The sequence below is a fragment of the Trichoderma atroviride genome, chromosome 5 (assembly GCF_020647795.1).
Source record: "Trichoderma atroviride chromosome 5, complete sequence".
Taxonomy (NCBI): Eukaryota; Fungi; Ascomycota; class Sordariomycetes; order Hypocreales; family Hypocreaceae; genus Trichoderma; species Trichoderma atroviride.
In genome coordinates this window covers 1,605,908-1,630,025 of record NC_089404.1, presented here as the reverse complement: position 1 = coordinate 1,630,025, position 24,118 = coordinate 1,605,908, and the positions used below count along the sequence as shown (strand labels likewise).

At 46.9% G+C, this 24,118-nt stretch overlaps 8 protein-coding genes across 9 annotated transcripts; 3 read left to right on the top strand and 5 right to left on the bottom strand.

Annotated features, from left to right (window-relative positions):
- Positions 1-2,161: 2,161 nt before the first annotated feature.
- TrAtP1_009753 (uncharacterized protein) lies at positions 2,162-2,995 on the bottom strand. Its single transcript, XM_014091180.2, has one exon. The coding sequence runs from the start codon at positions 2,944-2,946 to the stop codon at positions 2,350-2,352; it is 597 nt and encodes a 198-aa protein (XP_013946655.2). The 5' UTR covers positions 2,947-2,995; the 3' UTR covers positions 2,162-2,349.
- A 1,538-nt stretch (positions 2,996-4,533) lies between these two features.
- TrAtP1_009752 (uncharacterized protein) lies at positions 4,534-9,520 on the bottom strand (the record flags this gene model as incomplete). The annotated part of the gene is made up of 2 exons (XM_066114411.1): positions 4,534-6,839; positions 6,893-9,520. The coding sequence occupies 2 exons, from the start codon at positions 9,518-9,520 to the stop codon at positions 4,770-4,772; spliced, it is 4,698 nt and encodes a 1,565-aa protein (XP_065970507.1). The 3' UTR covers positions 4,534-4,769.
- A 2,524-nt stretch (positions 9,521-12,044) lies between these two features.
- TrAtP1_009751 (uncharacterized protein) lies at positions 12,045-14,043 on the top strand. The gene is made up of 3 exons (XM_066114410.1): positions 12,045-12,155; positions 12,210-12,302; positions 12,362-14,043. Exon 3 carries the CDS (start codon positions 12,364-12,366, stop codon positions 13,954-13,956), a length of 1,593 nt encoding a protein of 530 aa, XP_065970506.1. The 5' UTR covers positions 12,045-12,155; positions 12,210-12,302; positions 12,362-12,363; the 3' UTR covers positions 13,957-14,043.
- A 422-nt stretch (positions 14,044-14,465) lies between these two features.
- TrAtP1_009750 (uncharacterized protein) lies at positions 14,466-15,994 on the top strand. The gene is made up of 2 exons (XM_066114409.1): positions 14,466-14,904; positions 14,958-15,994. The coding sequence occupies exons 1-2, from the start codon at positions 14,483-14,485 to the stop codon at positions 15,568-15,570; spliced, it is 1,035 nt and encodes a 344-aa protein (XP_065970505.1). The 5' UTR covers positions 14,466-14,482; the 3' UTR covers positions 15,571-15,994.
- A 119-nt stretch (positions 15,995-16,113) lies between these two features.
- TrAtP1_009749 (uncharacterized protein) lies at positions 16,114-17,256 on the bottom strand (the record flags this gene model as incomplete). The annotated part of the gene is made up of 2 exons (XM_066114408.1): positions 16,114-16,778; positions 16,833-17,256. The coding sequence occupies 2 exons, from the start codon at positions 17,254-17,256 to the stop codon at positions 16,114-16,116; spliced, it is 1,089 nt and encodes a 362-aa protein (XP_065970504.1).
- An 891-nt stretch (positions 17,257-18,147) lies between these two features.
- On the bottom strand, positions 18,148-19,934 carry TrAtP1_009748 (uncharacterized protein). 2 transcript variants are annotated; one of them, XM_066114407.1, is made up of 3 exons: positions 19,843-19,934; positions 19,061-19,771; positions 18,148-18,992 (listed from the first exon to the last, which is right to left on the bottom strand). In XM_066114407.1, the coding sequence occupies exons 1-3, from the start codon at positions 19,891-19,893 to the stop codon at positions 18,231-18,233; spliced, it is 1,524 nt and encodes a 507-aa protein (XP_065970503.1). In that variant the 5' UTR covers positions 19,894-19,934; the 3' UTR covers positions 18,148-18,230. The 2 variants fall into 2 exon arrangements, with proteins under 2 accessions (XP_065970503.1, XP_013946660.2); XM_014091185.2 differs by having other exon boundaries at positions 19,061-19,934.
- Positions 19,935-20,914: 980 nt separating this feature from the next.
- Positions 20,915-21,398, top strand: TrAtP1_009747 (uncharacterized protein; the record flags this gene model as incomplete). The annotated part of the gene is made up of 2 exons (XM_014091186.1): positions 20,915-20,982; positions 21,044-21,398. The coding sequence occupies 2 exons, from the start codon at positions 20,915-20,917 to the stop codon at positions 21,396-21,398; spliced, it is 423 nt and encodes a 140-aa protein (XP_013946661.1).
- A 612-nt stretch (positions 21,399-22,010) lies between these two features.
- Positions 22,011-23,372, bottom strand: TrAtP1_009746 (uncharacterized protein). The gene has a single exon (XM_014091187.2). The coding sequence runs from the start codon at positions 23,111-23,113 to the stop codon at positions 22,061-22,063; it is 1,053 nt and encodes a 350-aa protein (XP_013946662.1). The 5' UTR covers positions 23,114-23,372; the 3' UTR covers positions 22,011-22,060.
- Between the last annotated feature and the right edge of the window lie 746 nt (positions 23,373-24,118).

Sequence of the window (24,118 nt, the reverse complement as noted above, 5' to 3'; positions counted from 1 at the left end):
ATTGGGCCAAGGGCAAGTTCAATTGGTGTGTCACCCTCCGGCGCAATTAGAGAAATTCTGACAGAGAGATTATATACGGCCCACCTTACCTAATTCTACAAGACAGGACTCAGCCGATAGAAATAGGGAAACTACCAAGACTGATGACTTGAATGAAATCACGGCAGCAGCAAGCAGCGCGAGAAAGAGTGATTAGGAGACTATCGAAATGCTTTCTGGCGTACTGTGACTAATTAGAAGATCACATGCAAATGGCTATGAAAAGCACACAGAGCCGTGATGGTTGGATCTGAGGGAGGGCGAGAGCCGCACGCTCCCCCCAGACGCCACCACTAAAGGAACCTGGGAAGCGCCAAAAACGTCACAGGCCAAATTTATGCGGGGAGGGCCTTAAAATAAAGTAATAATAAATGTATTTCTCATCTCACGGCAATAAAGTGTTGGAGATTTGGAGAGTTCAGTTCCTGTACTCTCAAGGTTGAAGGAGATGCATGGTTGGTTTGCAGGACTTTGGCATCAGGAGCCAGACAAACCGGTGGATAGGCATGTAAGCTGGATTCATGAACATACGTACGGAAAGAAGAAGAAGAAAGGGAGGAGTAAAGGCTCGACGTCAAGGCACGTGGATTCTGGAGGTTTCCTGTCTGCTCACAATACGTTCTGGTCAAGCCACTGTTGACTAGTTATATTTATAACATGATCCATATTCGAGGTGCATACATCCATCTCTCATAAAGAAATACAAGGCTGTATCAGTTCTCTAGGCACGGGACCAATGGGAACTGGACCGGTATCTAGTCTTGTGGGTCACAATTAGTGAGCGCTGCCTTCATGTTGTAGGATTCCAGCGTGAAACAGAAAAGCGCTGGGGAGAAAACTCGAGCAAGTTATGTTTGAAGTATGCATTCATAGCACATGCTACAAGTCTACGTAACATCATTTCGCCTGGTTCAAGTCAAAAAGGAATATTAATTCGGATAAAGTTGGAATAGGAGCCAAACATTGAAAGAAAGTGATTAAATACATGAGAAGCAAGATTCCCGGATACCCATCTCTAGGAGATGAACAAATTCAATGTGTACCAATAGAGATTGTTAAAAGACGTAAGATTCCGTCGAGTGTCCAAGACTTCCAGCGTTTAGAGTGTCTCAGAGGACCAGCACAGCTGAGACAAGGACGACAAGACCAAGTATCAGCTCCTATCCAAGCACATCGCCAAAGTGTTTGCTGGCCGCACCCGGGTTGGGCGACTTTGGCGCAGTCGGAGTAGTCGTAGCAATATGACTATTCTGATTGCTACCACCGAGCATCTGAAAAACAGAAGCAGTTTGAGTGGCTAGATCAATGCTCCTAGCTGTCTGTATAGGTGCACTCCAATCTAGCTTCCCAATCACGGTAGTGGCTGCGGCATAGCCACCCGCACCACCGACATTGGGACTACCCACGCCATTTATAGCACTGTTATCGTCGCAATTGAGATGATCCTCTGAGCATGTGCAGCTCATAGAGGGAAAGACGGTGGAGTTACTATTACACTACATGACCGAGCTGAGAAAAGAGATGCCGGTCCCTTGCATAACTTGCGATATCGCTTAATCACAAGGTGACAGGTTTACAACTAAAGCAACACTATTAATTATTATTTTTTTTACTTTAATTCATTCTCTCTTTATTCTACTTAAGTGCTTAGCAGTAGGAAGGAAAGCCTAGAAGAAAAGAAGAGAAGCTATAGTATATCCCTAGTTTAGTTATATTAGTGTTAACACTGTCTCTTCCACTAGGTACTAGACTAGATTATTACTTCCATTAGAATAAACACTAGGTGCCAAGCCTTTCCTTTTAAGTTCCATGGACTATATTTAATTCATGGAGACTTGTATAAAGATATAGCTCTGAACATGAGGCGTTCGTGGCTGACGCTCTTCGTTTTTGTCTAACGCCTCGCGATCAGCATTTGTACCGCCTGAACGTTGGGCTTCACAACTTACAATGACTAGCAGACCTTGATGTTGGTTGTAAGTGGATACATGTATACTGAGCTAGCATGTAATGCTACCTGCTGCGGGTAACTTTTTACATATAGTCGTAAGACCGTGTTGCAATGTTTGTCGAGTGTTGCTTTTCCTAACCAGATCTCAAATTCCATCCGCCAAACCATACATGGTAAATGATGTGGCTTCTATTAGGATTCATAGGGTATTAGACTCGATATATCGTCTGCAGTGTGCTCCCGCAACTCAGTCATATCCAGAGGCTTCCTTTGATGCTCCATCAGCCGCCCTGTGCCAGGCACACCGATATGTGCCCGTCCTTGCTTCAAGTATATCCAGTATATACAGACACTTGTTTTCACCCCGAGCTCTTCTTGGTTACCCGCCCTAAAAGTACTCTGGAGCTTGAACCATCCCTTCCACCTCTTCTCCGCCGTCGCGGACCTCGGAGGTACCGCAACAACGATGCCAGGTACCCCCCGTCCTGCTTCGCCTCATGCATATTGATCCTATGTTCATCCTGGAGAGTGTAGCTGCGGAACGCTTCGAAATCATCCCATACCTTGACCTCCTTGCGCGTCCGTCGCGCGTCAATCAGGTCTACAATGTTGACCAGCGTCTTCTTCAGGTGCTTCTTGCATTCGGCGATGGAGTCGCTCGGAGGTATGCGGACCTCCTGGCATAGGCTTTGATACCCCTTGAGAGTCTCTTCTTCGGTGAGCTCTTCGTCGGTGCCGTCTAGTGGCTGTGATTGACTAAAGTAATGCAACTTGAGTTCCTCGCGCATTGCAATGGTGCGCTCCCGAGCATACAGCTGAGAGCCGGGCACCCAGTTCTGGGATGACGCGAGGCGGCCAAACTCATCGTCGAATGACGCGGCATCGTTGGGAGTAAAGTTTTCAAACTGGGCGAAGTGGGATTGAGACGATGGTGGGGGGGTTCGGATCCTCTCCATTGATTGACATTTTGCGGACTGGATTACCCTGTAGAAAGTTGGTTCATGGAGTTGGACATGAGATGCTGCCCGACAGCTGGGGATTGGATACAAGATGCAGCGACTTGGCACGTGATCCCTGCATCCCAGATTCCTGTGCCGGTGCAGTTTGGAGCAAAAGGCAAGAACTTGGTTGGCTACAAGCTCACCGTGCTTAATTTCTAATTCGTCGATGCGAGATGCCATATCCTGTGCTATGCACCTTAGTTCCAGTTTTGCCATGCTCAATTGACCAAGGTGAGTGCTAGATATGGTTAGAGCAGAATTTACCTCTCCATACTACTGGGGATGCTCGAATGGATCTGGCAGAGACGATTCAGGTATATTCTAACATAAAGGTGAATAAGAACGGTTTAAATGCCCCAATTAATGCTCCCAGCTGTCTAAGTAGATGCACTCCCGTTAAGCTTCCTAATCACAGTGGTAGCTGCAGCATAGCCACCCGCACTATCAACACTAGGGCTGTCTTCGCCATCTATAGCACCATTATCATCGCAATTAGTAAAATCCTCTAAGCAAGTGCAGCTTATATATGGATAGACGGTTGAGTCGCCGTCGCACTCCATGACCGAGCTGAGAATGGAGATGTCGTACCCTTGCATGACTTGCGAGAGACATTAAAGCTCTCCAGGTTATTCTCCGCGCATGCAGTGTCCGAGCAGATGGGTCTGCGAACAAGTAAAAGGGCCAGGATGGGCTGTCTGGATGGGATCGCCGCGGTTGTAGATGATGGGAGAAGCTATTGTTGCTTTGGTCTTTCTTCTTGAGAGTGGTGTTTTTTTGGGCGTCGTGATTGATCTGTAGACTTTGCTTTCCTTCTTTTTAGATTTAAAGGAAAACTGTTTAAGCGGTTCCTGAGTGTCTCGGATGGGTCTTTATACGTCTCCTCTGGACATAGACATACGATGGCAGACTGGAGGATACGCACTCCCCGCCTGTGACTAGACTATATCAAGCCATATCTCTTGATCACTACCTAGATAGCAGATTTGCAAACTACTACTAGTACTACTACTACTACTGCTGCTGCTGCTACTACTGCTACTACTGCTACTACTGCTACTACTGCTACTACTGCTACTACTGCTACTACTGCTACTACTGCTACTACTGCTACTACTGCTACTACTGCTACTATTTGCAACTAAAGCAACGATATCGATCATTTCGCTTTGAATCATTTTCTCGTTCGTTCTGCTCCAGTGGTTAGCTGCCGGAAGAAAAGCCTTGAAGGAAAGAAAAGACGCCACAGTGTTTCCCCTGGTTTAGTTGCGTTAGTGTCGACACTATCTCTTCCACCACGTACTAGATTAGATCATTGTTTCCTTTGGAATAAACACTGGGAGTAAAGCCTTTCCTTTTGGGTTCTACTTGTTCCGTTTGATTCGTGGAGGCCTGCTAAAGGGGAGACAAATGATTAATTTAAATTTGGTTTGTTGTATGTTCTTTCCTTTCCAACATGAGATCATGGAATGCAAGGACCTCGCTACTGTGAAGCTATCCTAGGTGGCATTTGTACATTAATTGAAGACATAGAACTTTATGATTGTTGTCGTCCTTGGCTCTTTACAGTCGTGCTTCCATATGAAATCCACAGGGTATGAGAAAAAGCAGCGCTCCTTGATAGGGCCAGATCTTGGTAGGACTAGATATGTACAGTGAATCTATAGTGACTCTCGAATGCGTCTATACAAAGTATCAACAATGAAGAAGAGCTGTCTGATGTACCAGGCTTTTTAGTTGCATCGCTGTGACCGGACTTGCGGTAGTAGCATTGCAATGCATTAGGCTATACAGCTGTCTTCAACGCAATCATAGAGTTTTGATAGCTCTTCAGTCGAAAAATGGATAATAATCACCCGTCCTGATTCACAGCCGATGGTGACAGTAGATCTTGATATGGCCGAATGACACGCGCCAAGTTTCGCCGGCAGCCTGAGTACATTATTGTCGTTCCACGTAATCCAACTGTAGTCGCCTCTCACGCCAATGCCTGAAAAATGAGCTGGAATCTTCGTATGGGCTATATCTGTGCTATCAAAAATGATAGAGCCAATATTGGTAAGGATTCGCGAATTAACGCTTGTAATTGATAGATCCTGTAATCTAGCACCAACGTCGATACATTGCAGGCATTCACCTGTGTCGATGCGCCAGAGCCGGACCTCACGCCCCGCGACAGCTGCCACCAGTGCTGAGTCAGGCGAGAAAGCGACTGATGCAACAATGTCAACGCCCTCTAATGTCTGCACATGGGCACCCGTTGCGACGTGCTTTATATAAACGTCACCATCCCACAAACCTATTGCCATAAGTTCTGAATCTTGTGAGAAGGCAATTGACCCAATCAATTTACCTGTGATCAGCGTTTGTACGCGGTTGCCTGTGGCAGTGCGCCAGAGTCGTATCTCACGCCCGGAAGCTGATGCTACAAGAACAGAGTCATGCGAGAAGGCAACTTCTCCGAGTCCCCTGCCGTGGTATAGCTTTTGCGCACACTCGCCCGTGTTGGTGTGCCAGATTCTGACAGTGTGATCTGCAGAAGCTGATGCCAAAAGCGACGAGTCATGTGAGAAAGCAATTGATATAATCCCCTTTGAATGGCCTCGTAGATCCCGTATCCGTCTCCCTGTTTCGGTGCACCAGAGCGAGATCGTCCCCTCATCATTCTCCATTGAAGCCGACGCCACGAGCGCTGAATTGGGCGAGAAAGCAATCGATGTGACATCAGCTCCAGAGGTTTGCTCTTGTATATCGTTGTCTGCATCAGTGGGCCAGAGACGGATTGCAAGCCACATCTGTGGTACCGCTATAAGACTCAAATCTCTTGAGAAGGCACCACAAAGTCCATCAATTTGGCCACTAATTTTGAGCTCTCTCATGCAGTCTCCTGTATCGAGGCGCCAGATCCGGATTATTCCATTATCTGAGGCTGATGCGATTAAATCTGAGTTTTGAGAAAAAGCCATGATATGAATATAGTCAGTAGCACGTTTAAGCTTTCGCACACGCTTTCCTGTATCAATGCACCAGAGATTGACTGAATATCCGTGTCGTGAGACTGATGCTAAGAGTGACAAGTCATATGAGAATACAGCTGAATCAATAGAACGTTGGTCAACTTTTATTTCTCGTATACAATTGCCCGTCTTAATGTGCCAGAGTTGAATAACCCCGTCTCTGGAAGCTGATGCTAGCAGCGATGCGTCCTGCGAGAAGATAATCGCACGAGGACTACCATTAAGCTGTAGTTTGTGTATATGATTGCCTGAATCAGTGTCCCACAGTCGGATAGAGCCATCAATTGAAGCCGATGCTATAAATTCCGAATTAAAAGAGAAGGCAATTGAATGTATTTTTTCGGTATGGCCTTCAAGTATTTTCAGGCAGTCGCCTGTGCTAACACGCCAGAGCCGGACTGTGCCATCCCATGAGCCGGATGCTAAGAGTTCTGCGTCGTGCGAGAAGGCAACCGACGTAATGGGGCGTTTATGGCCTTCAAGTACTTGCATACAGTCGCCTGTATTGGTTCGCCAGAGACGGATTCTCTTGTCCCATGAGCTAGATGCTATGAGTGATGAATCATGGGAAAAGGCAATCTGCGTAATCTCATTGGTATGGCCCTCAAGAGTGTTGAGCGAAGCAGGCCAGTGCGTCTCCACATGCGGTTTGGTGAGGATCCATTCCGGCTCTTCGGTTATAAAAAGTCGTCTCACCCTGCTTTGCGAAGGACTAAATACAAGTGCGGCTGCATAAGCTTGCAATGGAGCAGATTCTATCGCTCTCTTGTTTGAAAGAAAAAATTTATGTGCATCTTGGAGTAATTCGGCAAGCTGCGGTGTTTGAACATCCTCCTTTCGTATATCAGGTCATTGTTCTCTATGCAATGACAGAGATTTTAACTTACTTTTAGTTTTTGAATTGCGAGTATTCCCTTTGATATGCGACGTAACAGACTCAGAGCTTCCAGCCAATATAAGTATTTCCGCTCACAAAATTTGAGGATAGCCTTTTCGCTCCGGTGTCTGCTCTCAAGATTCAGTGCCTTCAAGCATTCTGGGTCGCTAAAGTGGTCGATCCAATAGATGCAAGAATAGGTCATCGATGCCAATGGATCTGGATCAGGCAAAGAGACCTGTTCGATGGGAAAGCCTGGAAGTCGTAGTTTGTATACATCACGCTGCAGCGACTTGGTCAAATTTTTTAATGACCTTGAGAAAATAATATGGTGCTGGTGGCCTATACCAGCGGCCAGAATTTGGTCGGATGCTTTATCAAGCAGGAAATCTTTTGCTGACTGATGTATAAAGTAGACCACATCATCTCGAATAGTTAAAAATGAGCCACAAGATCCTATAACATCCGGTAGCTCGTCGTTTTCATAGTCATCGTGAGAGTCTACAAGTATGCTTAGCTCTGCCAACGTGATTGGGCGGTACACGACTGAAACGATAGCCAAGATCTGCCGACAAATTTCCGCATCAAGTGAGTCGCGAATATTCTCCATCATCCGCTGGTATAGAGGATCAAGCCCTGGTGGATATGATGTCTTTAATTTGTCAAGAGTATGTCGTTTTTTAACCTTAGGATCTCCGAGTTCTTGGCAAACCAAAGCCACCCAAAGAAAAGTACCATGAGCGTTTGACGTTAAGTGACGCTCAACAGCGTGTTGCGTGGTAGTATTGTAGGCTTTTTTCTCAGTTAATTCTTGTACTTTATGTTGGATGTAGGCTTTTACAGCGGCAGAAACTGAAGTCTCGTTAAGCTCAAGGCATAGCCTAACTCCCTGCATAGCCGTATCAAGGTTTTCTTCGATAAGAGGCCAATTACGGCTTGAAACAATCCATTTGGCTCGCGATGAACTGGAAGCTTGGGAAAGAAACTTAAGAAGAAGTGGCAGTCCTTCAACACACTCGTCGAGAGCGTCAACGATCAAGATTGCGTCCTTTAAGCTTGGGTCATTCAAGATAGCCATAAGAAGCTTAGAAAGTGCCTCCCAAGCATTGGCATCATTGAAAAGCTTCTTTCCTGAACTATCGTATCTCTCTCGAACGTGTGAGATTAGTAACGGCCGTTGGGTAATTATCATATATATAAGACCTCGCAGCACTGCTGTTGCAGTCCTTAGTCGCACCTCCGTAGCCTGGCAAAAGAAATAGGATAGGCAATGCATAGTGGTTGACTTCTCAATCTCGTCGATGATACCGCATAGAAGCATTGTCTTTCCTTTTCCGGGATCTCCTTTGATCCAAAGCAGCCTGTATTGAGGATTGTCGCGCCATTGCTTGAAATCGTTGTGACTAAGGACCCAGCGGTATGAGTCCTTGAACAAGTCGCCTTTGGTGCGCTGTATGTGCGTCTTATCGTCGCGGGGATCTGTCTGGTGTAGATCCTTAAGACAGTCGCTGTTTTCTTTATTTTCCATCATCTTTTCAAATTGCTCCTTGATCAGAATAATGGTCGATCTGTCTGTTTTTGTATACCTTTCCACAAGACTCTTGGAGACAGATGCAGCAGTCGCAGCCGCAAAGTTCTGCCAACGATTGTCCGTGTGGCTGTCTGCGTAGTTGCAGGCCACTTTGACAATAATGCACGGAAGCTCGTCCCAGACTCCAGCACCCTCCGTATCGAAGGCCAGGATACCATAATGCTTGGCAATCCGATCGCGATGCTCGCCAGAGCTGAGTATTTTGTCACTTGAGCCAAAACGACCGATGAAGACGGATGGAATTCGATTTCCTTTACTGCCGCCTTTCTGGAGGGTTATTCCTAGACGCTGTCGCCTTATAACATGTTTGTCATCGCACCCGAGTATATCGCAAGCTAGATCTCGAGATTTTTCGCATACAGGATGCCAGTATTTGTGAGACTGTTCGCAGAGGCATTGTGGCGAATTGCGGTGTTTATGGCGATACTCTGACTCGAATAGCTTATCACTGGCGGCTCCGGGATACTGGTAGGTATCTGCGTTGCGACGGCGAGGCTTTTTGGCGACAAGATCTTGCATTTGTTCGAGGAGAACGGCAGCCCGTTCCTCGATTCGCTCTCGTTCGCGGGCTGTTTCGAGAACCGCAACCAGACTGCGGATATTCTTGTCCGGCCTTCCCAAGCTATCTTCTGTCGTATCCTTTGCCACAAAGTTATCGGGGTATTGCGTGCCGTAATCGTATTGCACCACGGTCTTGCTGATGATCACATCACCAAGAAGGATCTCATCACCGGCGGCAGAGCTAGGCACGGCCCCGCAGATCCCCGTCAAGATTACGAGCCTTAGCCCTGGATAGCTCGATCGGAGGCTTGCCGTAGCACTAGCCGCACTAACTTGCCCCGTATTTGGTAACAGGACGAGGACGACATCGAAGTTTCCAAAGCGTCCGGTGGTGTAAGTGTTTGGGTCTCCGATGGCCCTGCCATATCGATCGCCGTTTTCGTCCCAAAATTGGTCAAAAAGTAGCGAGACAGCATCGTATTCAAGTGGCAGTGAACATACCAGAGCCACCTCAAATTCGTCGCGGCTGACGGGCGGGGTAGCCATAAAAGGATATCGCGTATTGATGTAGCCCAGAGATCACGGTGTAATATGCTTCGATGAATCGGGTGGGTATGACTGTGTGGCGATTCCGAGTTTGATAGATGTAGAATATGATGAGAGCATCAATTCGAGCCTGATGGTACATAATATCGGCATGCCCAATAAGCCCAACAAAAAGTTCAGTCAAGGTTTTGGGCATCGCTGAACCCCGCAGCAAGGCTGTGTCTCATGTATGTACCAATGAGCCCCTACATGTAGTCTATACATGCGCCTATGTACAATAGAGAAGCATATGCCTCGCAGTGTGCCTTGTAATTTACTTCTTGCACTCGTTAGTAAGCACACCAGAGATTCAATGTCGCGAAGACCAGGTCTGTAATAGCAGTAATAGCAGTAATAGCAGTAATAGCAGTAATAGCAGTAATAGCAGTAATAGCAGTAATAGCAGTAATAGCAGTAATAGCAGTAATAGCAGTAATAGCAGTAATAGCAGTAATAGCAGTAATAGCAGTAATAGCAGTAATAGCAGTAATAGCAGTAATAGCAGTAATAGCGGCAGCCTATTAATGCTATAACTATTGAAAGTGCTGGATAACTTTACATGTAGTAGTACCGTAGTGTGTGCAGTTAAGAACAGTGTGCCGATTGTTTAAGAATTCCCCTTTTTTTTGGCAACCATTGCGATTGACCCATTAAACAAAAAATCTTAGAAACTAGAAATGAATTCTAATCTTTGGTTTGGATTATTTCCAGCTTAAGCTGAAAACGGCTGGACCGATATGGTCATCTTCCCAATTAGGGAACTCTGCCAAGTCATAACAAATTTTTCTCTAAAACGAAAAGATGAAAAGTGTTCTAGCCTGCTGCAATATATACATTGGCTTTGCAGGTCTTAAAAAAGTTACAAAAGTGCCGTCATGAGTCCCATTTGACTACAAACCTCTGGTGAAGTGTCAACATGCATGGAAGCCCGTTATGGGGATCTAGATTGCTGTCAGCAATGGCAGCCACGAACTCAATTGCCGTCTTCTGGCGCGTGACAGTTTTGGAAAATGTGGGACATGTCCAACGCATCACCGACGCCCTGCATTCAATGGGCAAATTTGTTACTTGTCGAGCCTCATGTATGATGCCGTCACATCTCCGCATATCTTGAACATGATATCGGGCACCACCCCACAATTGATGAGACAATGAGGCTCGTAAACCACAAATTTTATTCCTCTTGGTCCACGTATTAAGACAAGACCCTCTTCGGAATGAGTTGGGTAGCCAAGCATAATATTGGCATGTGGCATAATGGGAGCGGAACAATTCGTATTTCAGCCTCTGTGCAATTTGGCGCATGATGCTGTGAACGTGATGGTTGTTCGGTATCTCGATATGGGCCTTGCGTCTGCATCGTGCCCAATATGTGCTTACTGGCATTAGTCGGCATTTCAGCTTGGATCTAGCAAATAATGAGCGTGTGACTTTGTGCAGTGCAGCTCCTTTTATCGTCATCGCGATGTCTGCGTCACTCACTTTATAGGCAATATATCTTGCACTTGCATGCATGATCCGCTCTCTACCACTTATAAAGCCAGCCACAATCTGTATGAAGTTTGGTTGTGTCCTGTGAGCTCAAGACTTTCTTCCAACAAGCGTTGTTATCACTGAGCACAGACATCAGCAGCCATGGACGATTTGCATCTGCCATATACCCATGAGGACTACACCATTGGATGGGTCTGCGCGTTGCCAAAGGAGCAATCGGCCGCGATATTCATGCTTGAGGAGAGACATGAAGATCTTCCCAACCCATCCGGCGACCATAATGCATACACGCTCGGAAGCATCGGCAAGCACAAAGTTGTCATTGCTGGCCTGCCCAAAGGCAGAGTTGGCATTCACAGCGCAGCAACAGCGGCAACGCGAATGGTCTCAACTTTCCCCAACATTCGAGTTGGCCTCATGGTAGGAATCGGTGGAGGTATTCCGCAAAAGACTCGGCTTGGAGATGTTGTCATTAGTTGCCCCAGCGGAACAGAGCCAGGCGTTGTCCAGTGGGATATGGGAAAGGCCGAGGCCAATGGCCAGTTTGAACGGACAGGGTCCCTGGCTCCTCCACCAACGGCCTTGCTCACAGCATTAACAAAGTTTGAAGCCGATCAAATCACAACACGGACCAACATGCTCAGCTATCTAAAGAGCCTAGAGAACATACCGAACATCCCAAGAAGCTTCCTCAAGTCGGACTCTCTCCAGGATGTCTTGTACGAGTCAAGTTATAACCACAAAGAGGGAGACGATTGTCACCTTTGTGATAAGAACAGGGTGGTCCAAAGAGGTCCCAGAGAAGACGATATGATGATCCACTGCGGCTTGATTGCATCCGGCAGCAAGGTAATCAAGGACGCTATTCTTCGCGACAAGCTCTACAAGCAATTCAACAACAACATTCTCTGCATTGAAATGGAAGCTGCAGGCCTGATGAATGACTTTCCTTGCATTGTCATCCGAGGCATTTGCGATTACGCAGATTCGCATAAAAACGACCAGTGGCAGGGTTACGCAGCAGCAACAGCCGCGGCTTGTGCAAAGGCATTACTCAAGGTGCTGCCCTCCAGCGAGGTTGATAAGCTTCAGCGAGTGCAACGTAAGTTCAGATCTGATCAGGTATGAAGCATTGTCTGACTAATAATTGAATCAGTGACGATATCTCCTGGTCTCGTGGAGGGTGCAAAGCGATATCTGTCATCATCATACTGGCTAGGCGAAAAGAAGGACGTCCCTAATCCATCAGGTATGCAATGACTTTTAGAGTGTGCTATTCACTAGATCTCTCATTAACACTTATAGCAGCAATGGCTTCACAAAAAGACATCAAGGGCCAAACCGATGTGCCGCTCCCAGAGACGACGTCGCGTGAAAGAGGCAAATCAAGAGACGCAAGCCCTCATGGAAAGTCGAGAGACGCCAGCCCTTCCGAGATGCCATCACAGATGATTCCTACCGACGCGTCGACACAGGCAACTACTACTGCTATGTCAGCACAAACAAAATCTGATAACGGTTCCCAACCTCAGTCAGTTGAAACGTGGCTACGGGAAGCACCAGCATCTCTGGCAACGATGCTCAAACAAGGAAATGTCGAAGATGCAGTGAGACGTATCTGCATGGGCCTCAGTGAAATGATGCCTCCTCAAGAAACAGGAAATGCGACACAAGGCTATACCACTGGCGGGAACAACAATCGCCAAGACACCAGTCGCAGCGTTGAAGCTGGAACGAGTAACTATGCACCGGCATCACCACCTGAGCGGAGCAAAAGCTGGGGCGATACGCCGTCTAAAGACTCTGCGCCATTGCAAGAAGAGTACAAGGGCTATGCCTCTGGCCAGAGTCATCCCTACGGCAATGTTGGGTGGAACTTCAACACTGCGCCATATCCGCCTCGCACTCCCTCACCTTTCCAGCCAGATTATAGAGTCAACAACGAGCGAAGCCAAAACTATGGAAATGATGGTGCCACTTACCAAGCACCCCAAGGTTTGCAGATGCCTACTCCGTATCCTCCCCGATCGCCATCGCCTTATCAAAATGAGTACAGGGCTGCGATTCCTGAGCAGCCTTACAACTATGGCCATAATGAATCTTTCCACAATGCGCCGGCGCCCTCTGGTCTGCATATATCTATGAAATACCCAAACAACGGATATGATGCTTCCGGCAATGGGGCAAATAACTACCCATGGTCGCCTCCGCAATCGCCGACATTTCGAGCAAATATTACCCAAGATCATAATATGAGAAGGGTTAGCGAGCCAGTGGCAACCTACAGTATGAATCCACCGGCATATGACCAAGGCACCGAAGATGATCGCTTCTTTGGGTACAAATACGGATCCTACTATGCGGAACCAAGCGCGATCTCTCCCGATGAGAGGCAGCCTATTCCCCCTCGCAGCCAAGATCGACAGCCTGCACCCATGGTTAAGAATACATCAACATATGGCCCAGGCGCGAGGAACAATGATGCTGGCTTGGGGCATAGGCGGGCTCAACTCTCTGAACCAACCCCGATCAGTGCTCACAAAGTGCCACGAAGCGCTACTCCTATGCCAAGCCAGCGGCCTCCTCCCGTCAAAACCAGGAGCGCACCACCAGTACGCCAACTGGCCACAAAGGATAGCAACCGGAACTTGGGATATAAGAGAACTTGCTGTAACCCAGAGCCGAGCCTTGTGCCCCCTCCTGATAGACGACGCAGCACTACTCCCAGCCAAGGCAGACAACTTCACACGATCGCAAGCAACAGGGAACCTTCAGAATTGGATTTTGGACCTTCTCAGCCTAATTCTCGGCCGTCTTCTCGGGCCCAGACCATACAGCCTCATGTTCTCAGAAGCGCCCCGTCACAAAGGTTTTCGAAAATACCGCGACCGTGGCGGCCATAAGACCTGCTCTGTTATGGACCAAAAGAAAAATAAAATGGCGATCTGTAGTTGTAGAAAGTTATAAGTTTTCCTTTTTTTAAAAAAAAGATTAAGTGAGCTTTCGCGGATGTGTATATAGGTAGACAAGGGAGCAGATTTGTTTACGTAGTATATAGAGTGTTCAAAATTAAGTCCTTATGTTTTTATACACTAAGAGCAAAAGGTCCATCAAGTTCAAGATCGATAATTAAAAACTAAATAAGTTGGGTTATAATATAAGATAAAATACGGCTTGGAAAACTGAGTCATCAATTATAAAAACAAAGTAGAGACATAATTTAACAAATTTCGAGGCATTGGTAAGTCATCAAAAACTCCTGAGCAGGACCTAACCTCGAGTAACAACAACAGATATCACACGCAGCTCACGTGCCCAGTTCTGGACTAACCCTATTGTAAGTTAGAAATTCCCACAACACAGGACACTAACCTATTCACTATTAGTTTACTCCCCACTTCTCTCCACTGCTCTTTGTTCATCAATTCAATGGCAGTCCCCTACACCCTGAGTGGCGCAATCAACGATTTCTTCATAGAAAACACGTCTGTGATAAGGCAGCAATGTGATGATTTTGTGCTGTCCTGTGTCGGCGGGCCGGTGATTCCCGTCGAGATTCAGGGAATGTTTAGTTACACGTTGACGGCTGGGACAGACGGATCCAAGCTCTTCCAATTTCGAGTCCATGATTCCAAATTAGACACTGTCCTTTTGGACCTTGCCAAGATAGTCCATCCGCAGTTTGTGACTGGTTGCAAGTACCACGGAACAATCGGTCAATCACGACCTCTCCACATCTACGAGATGGACAAGCTTCCTGGGACTACTTACATTATGGCACGCGACGGCTCTGCTATTCAGCCTCCAGCGGCCAGGTTCCGACAATGCAACACTACCAAAGACCTCGCAAAGTATGACTACAACTTTCTTGCTTTATTTTAAGTTTTCGCCTAACAGCATATAGATTTTTTGCTCAGTCATGGAACAACGGCCAACAGTTGTGTCCAGATAAGGCTGCTGCCTTACTTATCGAATTCCGCTCTAAACTTGATCGTCTTTCCCTATCACTACCGTCTCGGTTTGCGACAAACCTAGATGCAGTCCGCAAAGAGCTACCGTTGCTTTTCTCAGAGAGACTCCCTTTTATTCTTAGTCACCAAGACCTTAATGAAATGAACATGCTTATAAATCCTGAAACCGGTTGCATTACAGGGATTGTCGACTGGGCCGAGGCAAGGATCCTTTCTTTTGGCTTCTCGCTGTGGGCCTTTGAGAATCTTCTTGGTTACATGGATTCTGAGGGGTGGCATTACTATGATAACCGCCACGAACTCGAGGGTATATTTTGGCAGACCTTTTTAGCAGAGGCTAACAGTACTTCGGATGGTGATTTGCAGCTAATCCGGGTTGCGAGAATGGCTGGTTTGTTTTTTCGTTACGGCTTTGACTGGGACGGCGAGGGTGTGGAGAATGTGGTGGACGAGTCCAGCCTCTCTTCCTTGGCTTATCTCGATGCATTTTGCACATCTGATGACTGGGCACCTACGCGTGCCGCATCAGCGGCTGACCTTTTGTGAACGGGATCGAAGCATCGACAATGCTAGACGTCGAGCTAGTTGTATTGTCTATACAGTTACCCAAATCATCAGGAATAGGACTATATCGCCCTAAGCTATCTATAACTACATGAGCTTAGTGCCGAGCACAGTATTGTTCATTCTTGGGCGGTAGATGACCAGACGGGTTGGGGAGATCTCAATAAGTGATGAGGAGTTGCTGAGCAGGAAACGACATGTGCTGGTGAGGTTGTCTCGGGTCGTGCTGACTGCGCACGACTTTAATCCCATTGGTCGTATGTGTTAGGTTTTGGTGTTGAGTTTGCTTATATCATGACTCGCAAATGGGACAGTGCTGTTTTACTTGCGGAGACATGGACTAGGCGGCTTTTATTCATGTTCAACTACCTCTTTGTAGTCAAATTTGATCCAAGACATCTTCACATCTCGTTACTAAAATCTCCTCCTCCACATCCAACTCTAACCGGAGCGCCAACTCCACCAGCAACAGTCCAGAGATGGCTCATGCGCCCAACTCTTGATACAGATTGTTCCTTTAAGCCATTAGACATGACCAACAATGTTCTTGGGAACATACGGCTCTTCCAAGAAACTAATCTCGTCGGCTGTCAACTCCTTCCCGCGCAGCTCACAAGCTTCCTCAAGTCTAAGCAACGAGTTTAAACCAACAATAGGTACCGCACCCTTGCTTCGAAGCCAGGAGAGAGAAACGTGGCTCATCTTCCAATCTTTCCGAGTGGCCAATTTCTCAACCCGGCGGATGATCTCTTCGTCTTCCTTGGTAAGGTTGCCTGTTGGCGAAGGCATCTGCGCTCTCGTCGACGTTGCGTCTCCGAGTGGCTTCGCCAATTTACCGCCAAAGTTGGGCGACCAGGGTATAATGCCTACGCCGGTTTCATTACAATACCGGATCATCTCCCGCTCTTCCTCGCGGTAACACAAGTTGTAGTAGTTTTGCATGCTGATAAACTTGGTCCAACCGTTCTTCTCAGCCACGGATTGCATGCGCGCAAATTGCGTTGCCCACATCGAGGAGGCTCCAATGTATCTTATTTTGCCAGACGCAACCAGGTCGTTTAGAGCTCGCATTGTCTCTTCGATCGGCGTAGAGGGGTCGAAGCGGTGCACCATGAAGAGATCGATGTAATTGGTTCCGAGACGCTGAAGCGACGCATCGACGGCCTTGAATATGGCGGCTCGGGAGAGACCTATTAAAAAATAATATTAGCTTCATATCTCTAGATCACCCAATTATTAGGCACATATAATGAGCGATGACATGCCTGCTCGATTGACATAATCCTTCATCTGCGACATCTCTCGCTGCCACGGAGCAGCAAAAATGTCTGGTTGATCAGCCACGGCGATGAAGCACTTGGTCATGATGACAACCTTCTCGCGTGGAATATTGTGCTTCTTGAGAGCTTTCCCGATAATTTCCTCGCTGATGCCATTCGAGTACATGTCTGCAGTGTCCCATGTGTTTAAACCTCGATCATAAGCAGCCTTGAGCATCTCAATTGAGGCATCTTCATCGAGCACCCACGGCATCCACCGAGAGGAGCCAAAGGACATGGCTCCAAGGATTGGTACAGAGACTTGAAGACCAGATGTGCCGAGCCTCACATATTCGACTCGACTTTCATCGAGGCTCTTCTGGAGCGCTGGAGGTAGTGAAAGAGTCATTGAGTCTGCGGTGTAGGAACGATCTTACTGAGTTTAGTCGGCTGATGTCTTTCTGATGAGAAATTGACTCGAAAAAGAAATCTCAAATGTAGTGGAATATGGTTGTTATTTATGTAGAAGCCATAGCAACAACTACTTGGTCTACTCTTTTACACGATACAGCCAAACACCCTCTAAACTCTTGAGATTTTAACGTCCGTTAAGTCCGTCACTATATTTTTGACATTTGACATGTATCACACGTATTCGTGAATGGAGTTAGATGGCCAAAGTCCATCCTCGCTTCCAATCCTTCTTCATTTTGCCATTGGAAGACTTCTTTTACTCAATTGAGCCTTTAGATCGTCGGGCTGACAAACTGAGAATTTATGGATACCTCGCGCGTTTATCCAAAAAGGGTGTAGCTTCGATACAAGGGATATATAGTGAGTTTTGCAGAGAGTCGAGTAGATGGCACTAATGCCCTCCAAGTCCGTGAAGATACCCTGCAAGCTGAATCCGAACATTGAACCATGGTACTTCAGGCCTGTGAAAGAATAATATCAATCCATCGCTTCTGATTTTCTTCATAGAGACGTTTGGGCGCACAAAGACAAGACAACGGTACGAAGCTTCAGCTTAAGCCCGATAATCCCGTCGTCTCTGCAACTCAGAGCACAATTACAGATCGTGATGACGCTTCGGATAATCAACGCTTAGGAGATCAGGATCAACAATCTACTAGATGAGTATTGTCAATATAATTATTTATCGAGTATACAGTAGATGATGATGCTAAAAATTTAGAGTACGTTATATCGAGTTTATCTTCCGAGATGTAATTGTATGTCATAGACAAATCTAGTCGTAATGCCAATTTTCACACTTGCAGATTGATCTGTGGGTACTGATCCCATCACAATCACAGCAAGCACAACAGGTGATCGGTCAAACCTTTAATTCTCCAGCATTGCCTTCTTGAAGCGACAGTGAGGTCAAATATCGTATTCCCCTTCATCACTGACGGATTCAAGCTGTGTGTGTCCCAGAGAGCGAGCAACGGCTTTCAAGACACCCTTCAGCCAAGTCTTCTCTGAAAGCCGGACGGCATCAACACTCACGGCCACAGTCAATGGCCATGCTAGTAATGCAGCCACACTTGGATGAATCACATTAAGTAGTGTGGAAGCCTCAGAGCCTCTAGCAGTGTTTTGGCGAGTGATCGAAAACTCTGCGCCACGGCAAAGGTCCACAGCGAGCTTGTCAATGTTATCCTGGCACCTCTGTATATCCGTAACGAGGAAGGCATCATTAGAAAGTGATCGGAGCGCACAGAGGGCTCGTTTCTGTATACTATTTGTGATTAACCGAAGAGCACGGTATCGATTCCATGTTGACGCGTGGCCGACTGAAGGGTAACTATGCGAGGGGATATCCACACGAGCGTCAGTCCCATTCGAGCTTGGCTGTGAAGGCCTCCAGCTAACGTGAAACTCCCAGTCTTGTGAAAGTCTGAGAGCCCACAAAGCGAGATCGTAATCGAGGGTATATGACTCCATAGCAATTGACTTCGCTTCATCAATGGTCCCTAGATCTGATGCATCCATATCTCCCAGGAAAGATACCGACTTGTTCCTCAAAATCAAGACACGAATCATGAGCGAGTCCAGTTCCAACTCATGTCCTTCTTCGCCCCAGCTCCGGCCATCTTCAAACCAAGCTGCCGAAGCTGCTCCACGAAGGATGATGACACGGAGCTTTACAAACCGCAAGTCAGCATACAGCACTTGGCCTGCAATTATGAGGTTAATGGCAGCTCACTTACACATTTTTGTCGAACCGCCTTCTCCAGCTCTGCATTCATTGCAAAGCCCCTCTCGCGACGCACAATAAGAAGGCCGCCCGCGCCTTTCTCATGACAGATTTTCTTCCAGAAACGGGAGCCAACAGCATCAGGAGGTAGGGTAGATTCTCTCGAAAAGTACATGACATTCTCATAACTGCCCATTAGCATCATGGCCAGTATCACCTGATAGATCGTATCGCTCGATATTGTGCTCATCGCCTTCTGGATCTCCTCCACTGCCTTTGCATATACTCTTTGGGCAAGGCCAAGAGCTTGTCTCACGCCCCGGTTCCGCCCGATTACGGCGTGCGAATAAGCCGTCAGCGCGAGACGAAGACAAGAGCCCGGCCTAGCCAAGTCCCAGTAATGCAGCACGTGTGAACTATATTCGTAGCAAGCATCTCCTAAGTTGTGTCTTTCCATAGAAACGCTGTCTGCATAATAGTAGAGTGCGTGCATCTCCAGTGGCAGTGACAGCGCTGGCTGAATTGTGTTGTTGTTTATAACTGGTGTGAAACCTGCGTTTGAGTTTATTGTTGGGCTGCTGTTTGTCTTGGGTGGACGTCGACGACGACCCATGGCAAACGCGTTTTCACTTCTAAAGTGCAAGCCGGTCTGTTCGTCCGAGTCCCAGGTGCATTTCCGATTGCCGGTCAAACATTTTCGGCACAGAGGTCTCGTACAGTCGCACTATCATTTGTGCCGTGAGTTATCAATAACTGGTTTTACAATGGCGGAAATGACTTTAGCTCATCAAATACCTTGACTCTACGCTTTCGGCAGGTTTGGCAACCAGGACTTGGGAAGACCATTGCACTTAGTCCGGAGCGACAACAGATAGGCAATGACCAACTATACAATTGGAGGCAACAAAGCATAAGCATTAAGATGTAGCAGGCAATCACGATGTGCCAAAATAGACTGAATTGCCGTTAACAAGGACATACCGGCGTTAAGGAAATTAGGGGCAATACTATTCCACAAGGAAGACAAACGTCCCACTAAAGCGCTCATTAATCAGTACATGTAATCAATAAGCGTCGGACAAGAGCCTAGCTTAAAGATGAGGCTGCAGCTATGGTGGGAAGAGTTTATTTAAAGCTCTAAAATTGTATTATTGCTTATGTGCAGGAGGCTGTGTCATGGCCCTCTTTACGCCAAATGGTTAACAAATAGAGGGGCAGACTGAATTTCTCGCTTCATAGGAATATGACGCTCGCGGCTTGTGCGAAAAATAAAACGGCTAGTTATCAATACTACATGTTACCCGCTAAAGGGCAAACCTCTTTATTATGAGCAGCATTAGCATAGTAGAAATGACTTACGGAACTCTCATGGTTTGGAGTCTTTGGCAGCTATCCTAAACATGTGAAAGTTCTGCTCTCAACTGGATTACTATTTTTTTTTCGCGCGCCCGCAAGAGGCTCAAAGAAAAAGCATAACCCCATCATTCGTAATTGGTGGATTTGCGTGTCATATTTTCGCCTGTCTTGGCTTCATATGCAATTGGTGGACTTGCCTGCCGCTATTTTAGCCTCCCGTCTCTTGGACCGTCTCTATCCTATAGTCCAAGTTCTCTGTGCTGACTTTGTTTTGTTTGATGCGGTGTACAAAGAGTCCATGAAGCTTATGCACGGAAAGAGTACTAGCAGCACCCGCTCACGAGACTCCATCGCCTCACTCTTTCAGCTGTAGTTCATGGGGTTCTAAATATACCGACAGTTACAAATGTACACGAGAGCGCAGCAACACATATAAAGACTATCCAAGCACCACTGTTATAGCTTCATGAAGTAGCAACTCCATCTTGTTCTTTTACATAAATCCTCCACAATGTTCCAGCCCATCGCTGTTCTACTAGCGGCAACCGCCCTCCTTATTCCCAGCGCTATGGCTGGCGAGTATGTTTCAGCTACTACGAAATGATCTGAATGTGTGGCTAATAGGGCGATTTATCTACAGGGGCGTGCATCTTGCCAACTGTGGCCCTGATGTTAACTCGGCGTTTACCAGCGTCGTCGCCTACTACGCAGATGACTCGCAGTCAAACACGGCACCGTTTTCTCAGAATATAGCCTTTGCTACCAACCCAGCAAGTCTGGTTACTTGGGAGGGCCACTCTTACACCGCAAGCTTCGCAACTGGAAACACTTTTACGACCCACATTCAAGGTGGAAGCTTCAGCTTCGGCCAGTACGCAGGGAGTGGCAACAACCAGCAGCGACAGTTTGCTTGCTTCAGGGACAATAACAGGCAGCTTTGGAGGTCAACTCCTGCTTATGCTTGCTTCAGCATTTACTATTGCCTTGATGCTTAGTATTACGAATAAGAATTCTCTGATAATCATAAGTGATTGGCGTGCATCCTCTCTCCAATTGGAGCGATCCTTTGCCTGTGAAGAAGCCCATAGTTTTACATGGAAAGGAAGCCTTTATATACTGAAAGAGACAATGTTGTGTTACATCAGATCTTTCTAGAGCGAGAGTGGGGATGTTGTTAGTGCTTTGATGGAAATAGCACCTGGTCTCTGGAAGATTGCCAGCTGCTAGGGAATTACCTAAGGAGATGGCATTTTAGCGAGAATGGCAGAGGTTGGATACTTTGCCATGCAATCTGCAGGAGCAATAAGCCGAACTAAGAGATAGAAATAGACACTCTGCTAGATATTTGCATAGCTAATTAGACGGGATTGCTCTATGACACTTTGTACTTTTAGCTATCTGCTCAGTCATTTGTGGATCCCATCGAGCAATGTATATCGTGTACTCTACACATCACTATCTGGAAGAGCTGACTAGGTGATGGCCATACCGCTGATATATATTTAATATCCTTTTCATATCTACATTCAGAAATCTTGCAAGTCACAAAATGAGCTCTAGACAGAACAAGAAAATATTATCGCGAGGTATAAATGTTCAAATCCGAGTAAACTATAAGATGATGAATTAAATTGTGTCTTTAGTTAAACTACAAAATCTAGGCCGCCGTTGAAACCTGGATCCACTGGTTCACCAAGCTCTTAACCTGCTCATCAAACCCAGCGAGCTTGATACCAAAAGTCTCCTCGGTCTTCTTAGCATCAACGGGAATAGTAAGGGTTGGCTGCTTCCCAGTTGTCTTGACAAGTCCCTTTGCGATTGCCTCCGGAAAGTGCTCTTTGAGAACTTTGATGCTGTCTTCCCACGCCATACCATTGACACCATCTGCTGCAGCCACGAATGCCTGATTGCCGGGAATCTTGGGATCGAGAGCCAATACGTGAAGACGGGCAGCGTCATCAACCAGAACCGAGTTGCTGTTTGACGGAACATCTGTCTCACTACCCCGGAGCAAACCCAGAAGAACCGAGTTAGTGGAGCTAGTCTCAAAGTCTTGGACCCTGGTGGCTAGTTCATCGGCGCCAAAGATCCATCCAGGCAGGATGCTAATCAAGTCGAAGCCTGGCTTGATCTGCCGAACCCAAGCCTCGGATTCGTTCAAGGCAGCAGCCTTACTGGCGCTGTAGGCTTGAAACTCGAAACCATAAGGGCCTTTGTCGACAGGAATGCGGAACTCGGCGTCGAAAGTTCTGTCGTCTCCTTGGCCGAGGTAGTAATGGAACGGAGTGATGGCAACCATGGAGCTGGTCATGACGATACGCTTAACGGTGCCGGCCTTGTGACTACTTTCGAGGAGCTCAACGGTCGATCGGACAGCAGCCCGAACAAAAAATTCGTCATACTGTTCGGGGGTAGGGGCTGCGCCGCCAAAGCTGGGGATTGGAGAAGCACAGTGGATGACATATGTCGCTCCCTTGACTGCCTCGTCAAAGGCTCCAGGAAGTTCCATATTCTCAACAACGACAAACGAGAGTTTCTCTTGGCTGAGGTTCAAGGCCTTGATAGACGGCGAGTTGAGAACGGTATTGGCCTTGGCGGCGGACCGGACCACCAGTCGGACATTGTATCCGGCGGCAAGGGCAATGGTCAAGACCTTGAATCCCAGGAAACCGGTGCCTCCTGTGAGGACAAGAAGATTGCTGGCAGCCATTTTATATAAACGGTTAGAAAAATTGAAGGTGGTTTGCGGTTTATTGTTTGAAGGGTGTTGTAGATGAAGTGTGTGATGAGCGATTTTTCTTCTCTTTATGGCAGGTGCATGTCCGAGTATTTATCAATTTTCCATTTACACACCCCTATGTATCTTTCATCGCGAAAGTATGATTTGAAATGCCATCAGAGCGAATCTAGCTTCTTCAAATTAATCAGCCTTGGAGATTAACTAAAATGATTCCATCCGTATATCCATCACATTTGTCAGGATCCTTCTAGATCGTATTCTTCAGTTAAAAGGGCATTCACATTCAAGTATCAAGGCGCTGACATATAAAGTACAGTGATGGCATTTGTGGCGCGAGGGATCAGTTACCAGTGGATCAAGCCCAAGCTGTGGAATTGCCTGATTGAGCAAACGGCTTGCATAAACGCTACGCTAGAATCGTGACTAGCTAAACGAAGCTCTAGCGCTGGAAGGAGTTTCAGGCTAGCGGCAATGTCGTAATTCCGAGAGAGAGAGCGTTGTCTATGTATGGGTCTTGTTGTTACATGGGCAGTCAAAGTAGGTAGATTGGGCGATTAACCCTAAAAGTAAATCCTCCAGGACGTTTAAATCCGTGGCTACTCTACTTGGCGAGTATGGCTGTAGGATTGCTGACATCACATATCACATATCACATAGCCTGAGACTTTTAACCCGTCGGCCGCAGCCCACTGGCCGAGAAACAGAGCAGTTGAGAACTACAAAGCCTTTTCTGAACCGATACAAATTCCATAGAAAGCAATCAACATGTAATTGGACAAGATGGACTCTGCATTCAATTATAATTGTTTCTTGGATTTTGGCCATTCGTCTTGCATGCATTGCCCCGAAGCGTGTCGCATCCTCTCCAAGTTTTCCTAGCGCTAACGATCTTGGGAGCGAGTTTCCATCTTCAACATTGACCAATGAAACAGCATTATGATATATTCGCCTGGTTTCCTTCCAGTACTATCCAGC

Coding starts and splice junctions, on each gene's coding strand:
- TrAtP1_009750 (XM_066114409.1), top strand. CDS start 14,483: ATGGCAGTCCCCTACACCCTGAGTGGCGCAATCAACGATTTCTTCATA. Junction 14,905..14,957: donor ACTACCAAAGACCTCGCAAA/GTATGACTACAA, acceptor AACAGCATATAG/ATTTTTTGCTCAGTCATGGA.
- TrAtP1_009753 (XM_014091180.2), bottom strand. CDS start 2,946: ATGGAGAGGATCCGAACCCCCCCACCATCGTCTCAATCCCACTTCGCC.
- TrAtP1_009746 (XM_014091187.2), bottom strand. CDS start 23,113: ATGGCTGCCAGCAATCTTCTTGTCCTCACAGGAGGCACCGGTTTCCTG.
- TrAtP1_009751 (XM_066114410.1), top strand. CDS start 12,364: ATGGCTTCACAAAAAGACATCAAGGGCCAAACCGATGTGCCGCTCCCA.
- TrAtP1_009748 (XM_066114407.1), bottom strand. CDS start 19,893: ATGGTCTTCCCAAGTCCTGGTTGCCAAACCTGCCGAAAGCGTAGAGTC. Junction 19,772..19,842: donor GCCGAAAGCGTAGAGTCAAG/GTATTTGATGAG, acceptor CACAAATGATAG/TGCGACTGTACGAGACCTCT. Junction 18,993..19,060: donor AGGCGGTTCGACAAAAATGT/GTAAGTGAGCTG, acceptor CGGTTTGTAAAG/CTCCGTGTCATCATCCTTCG.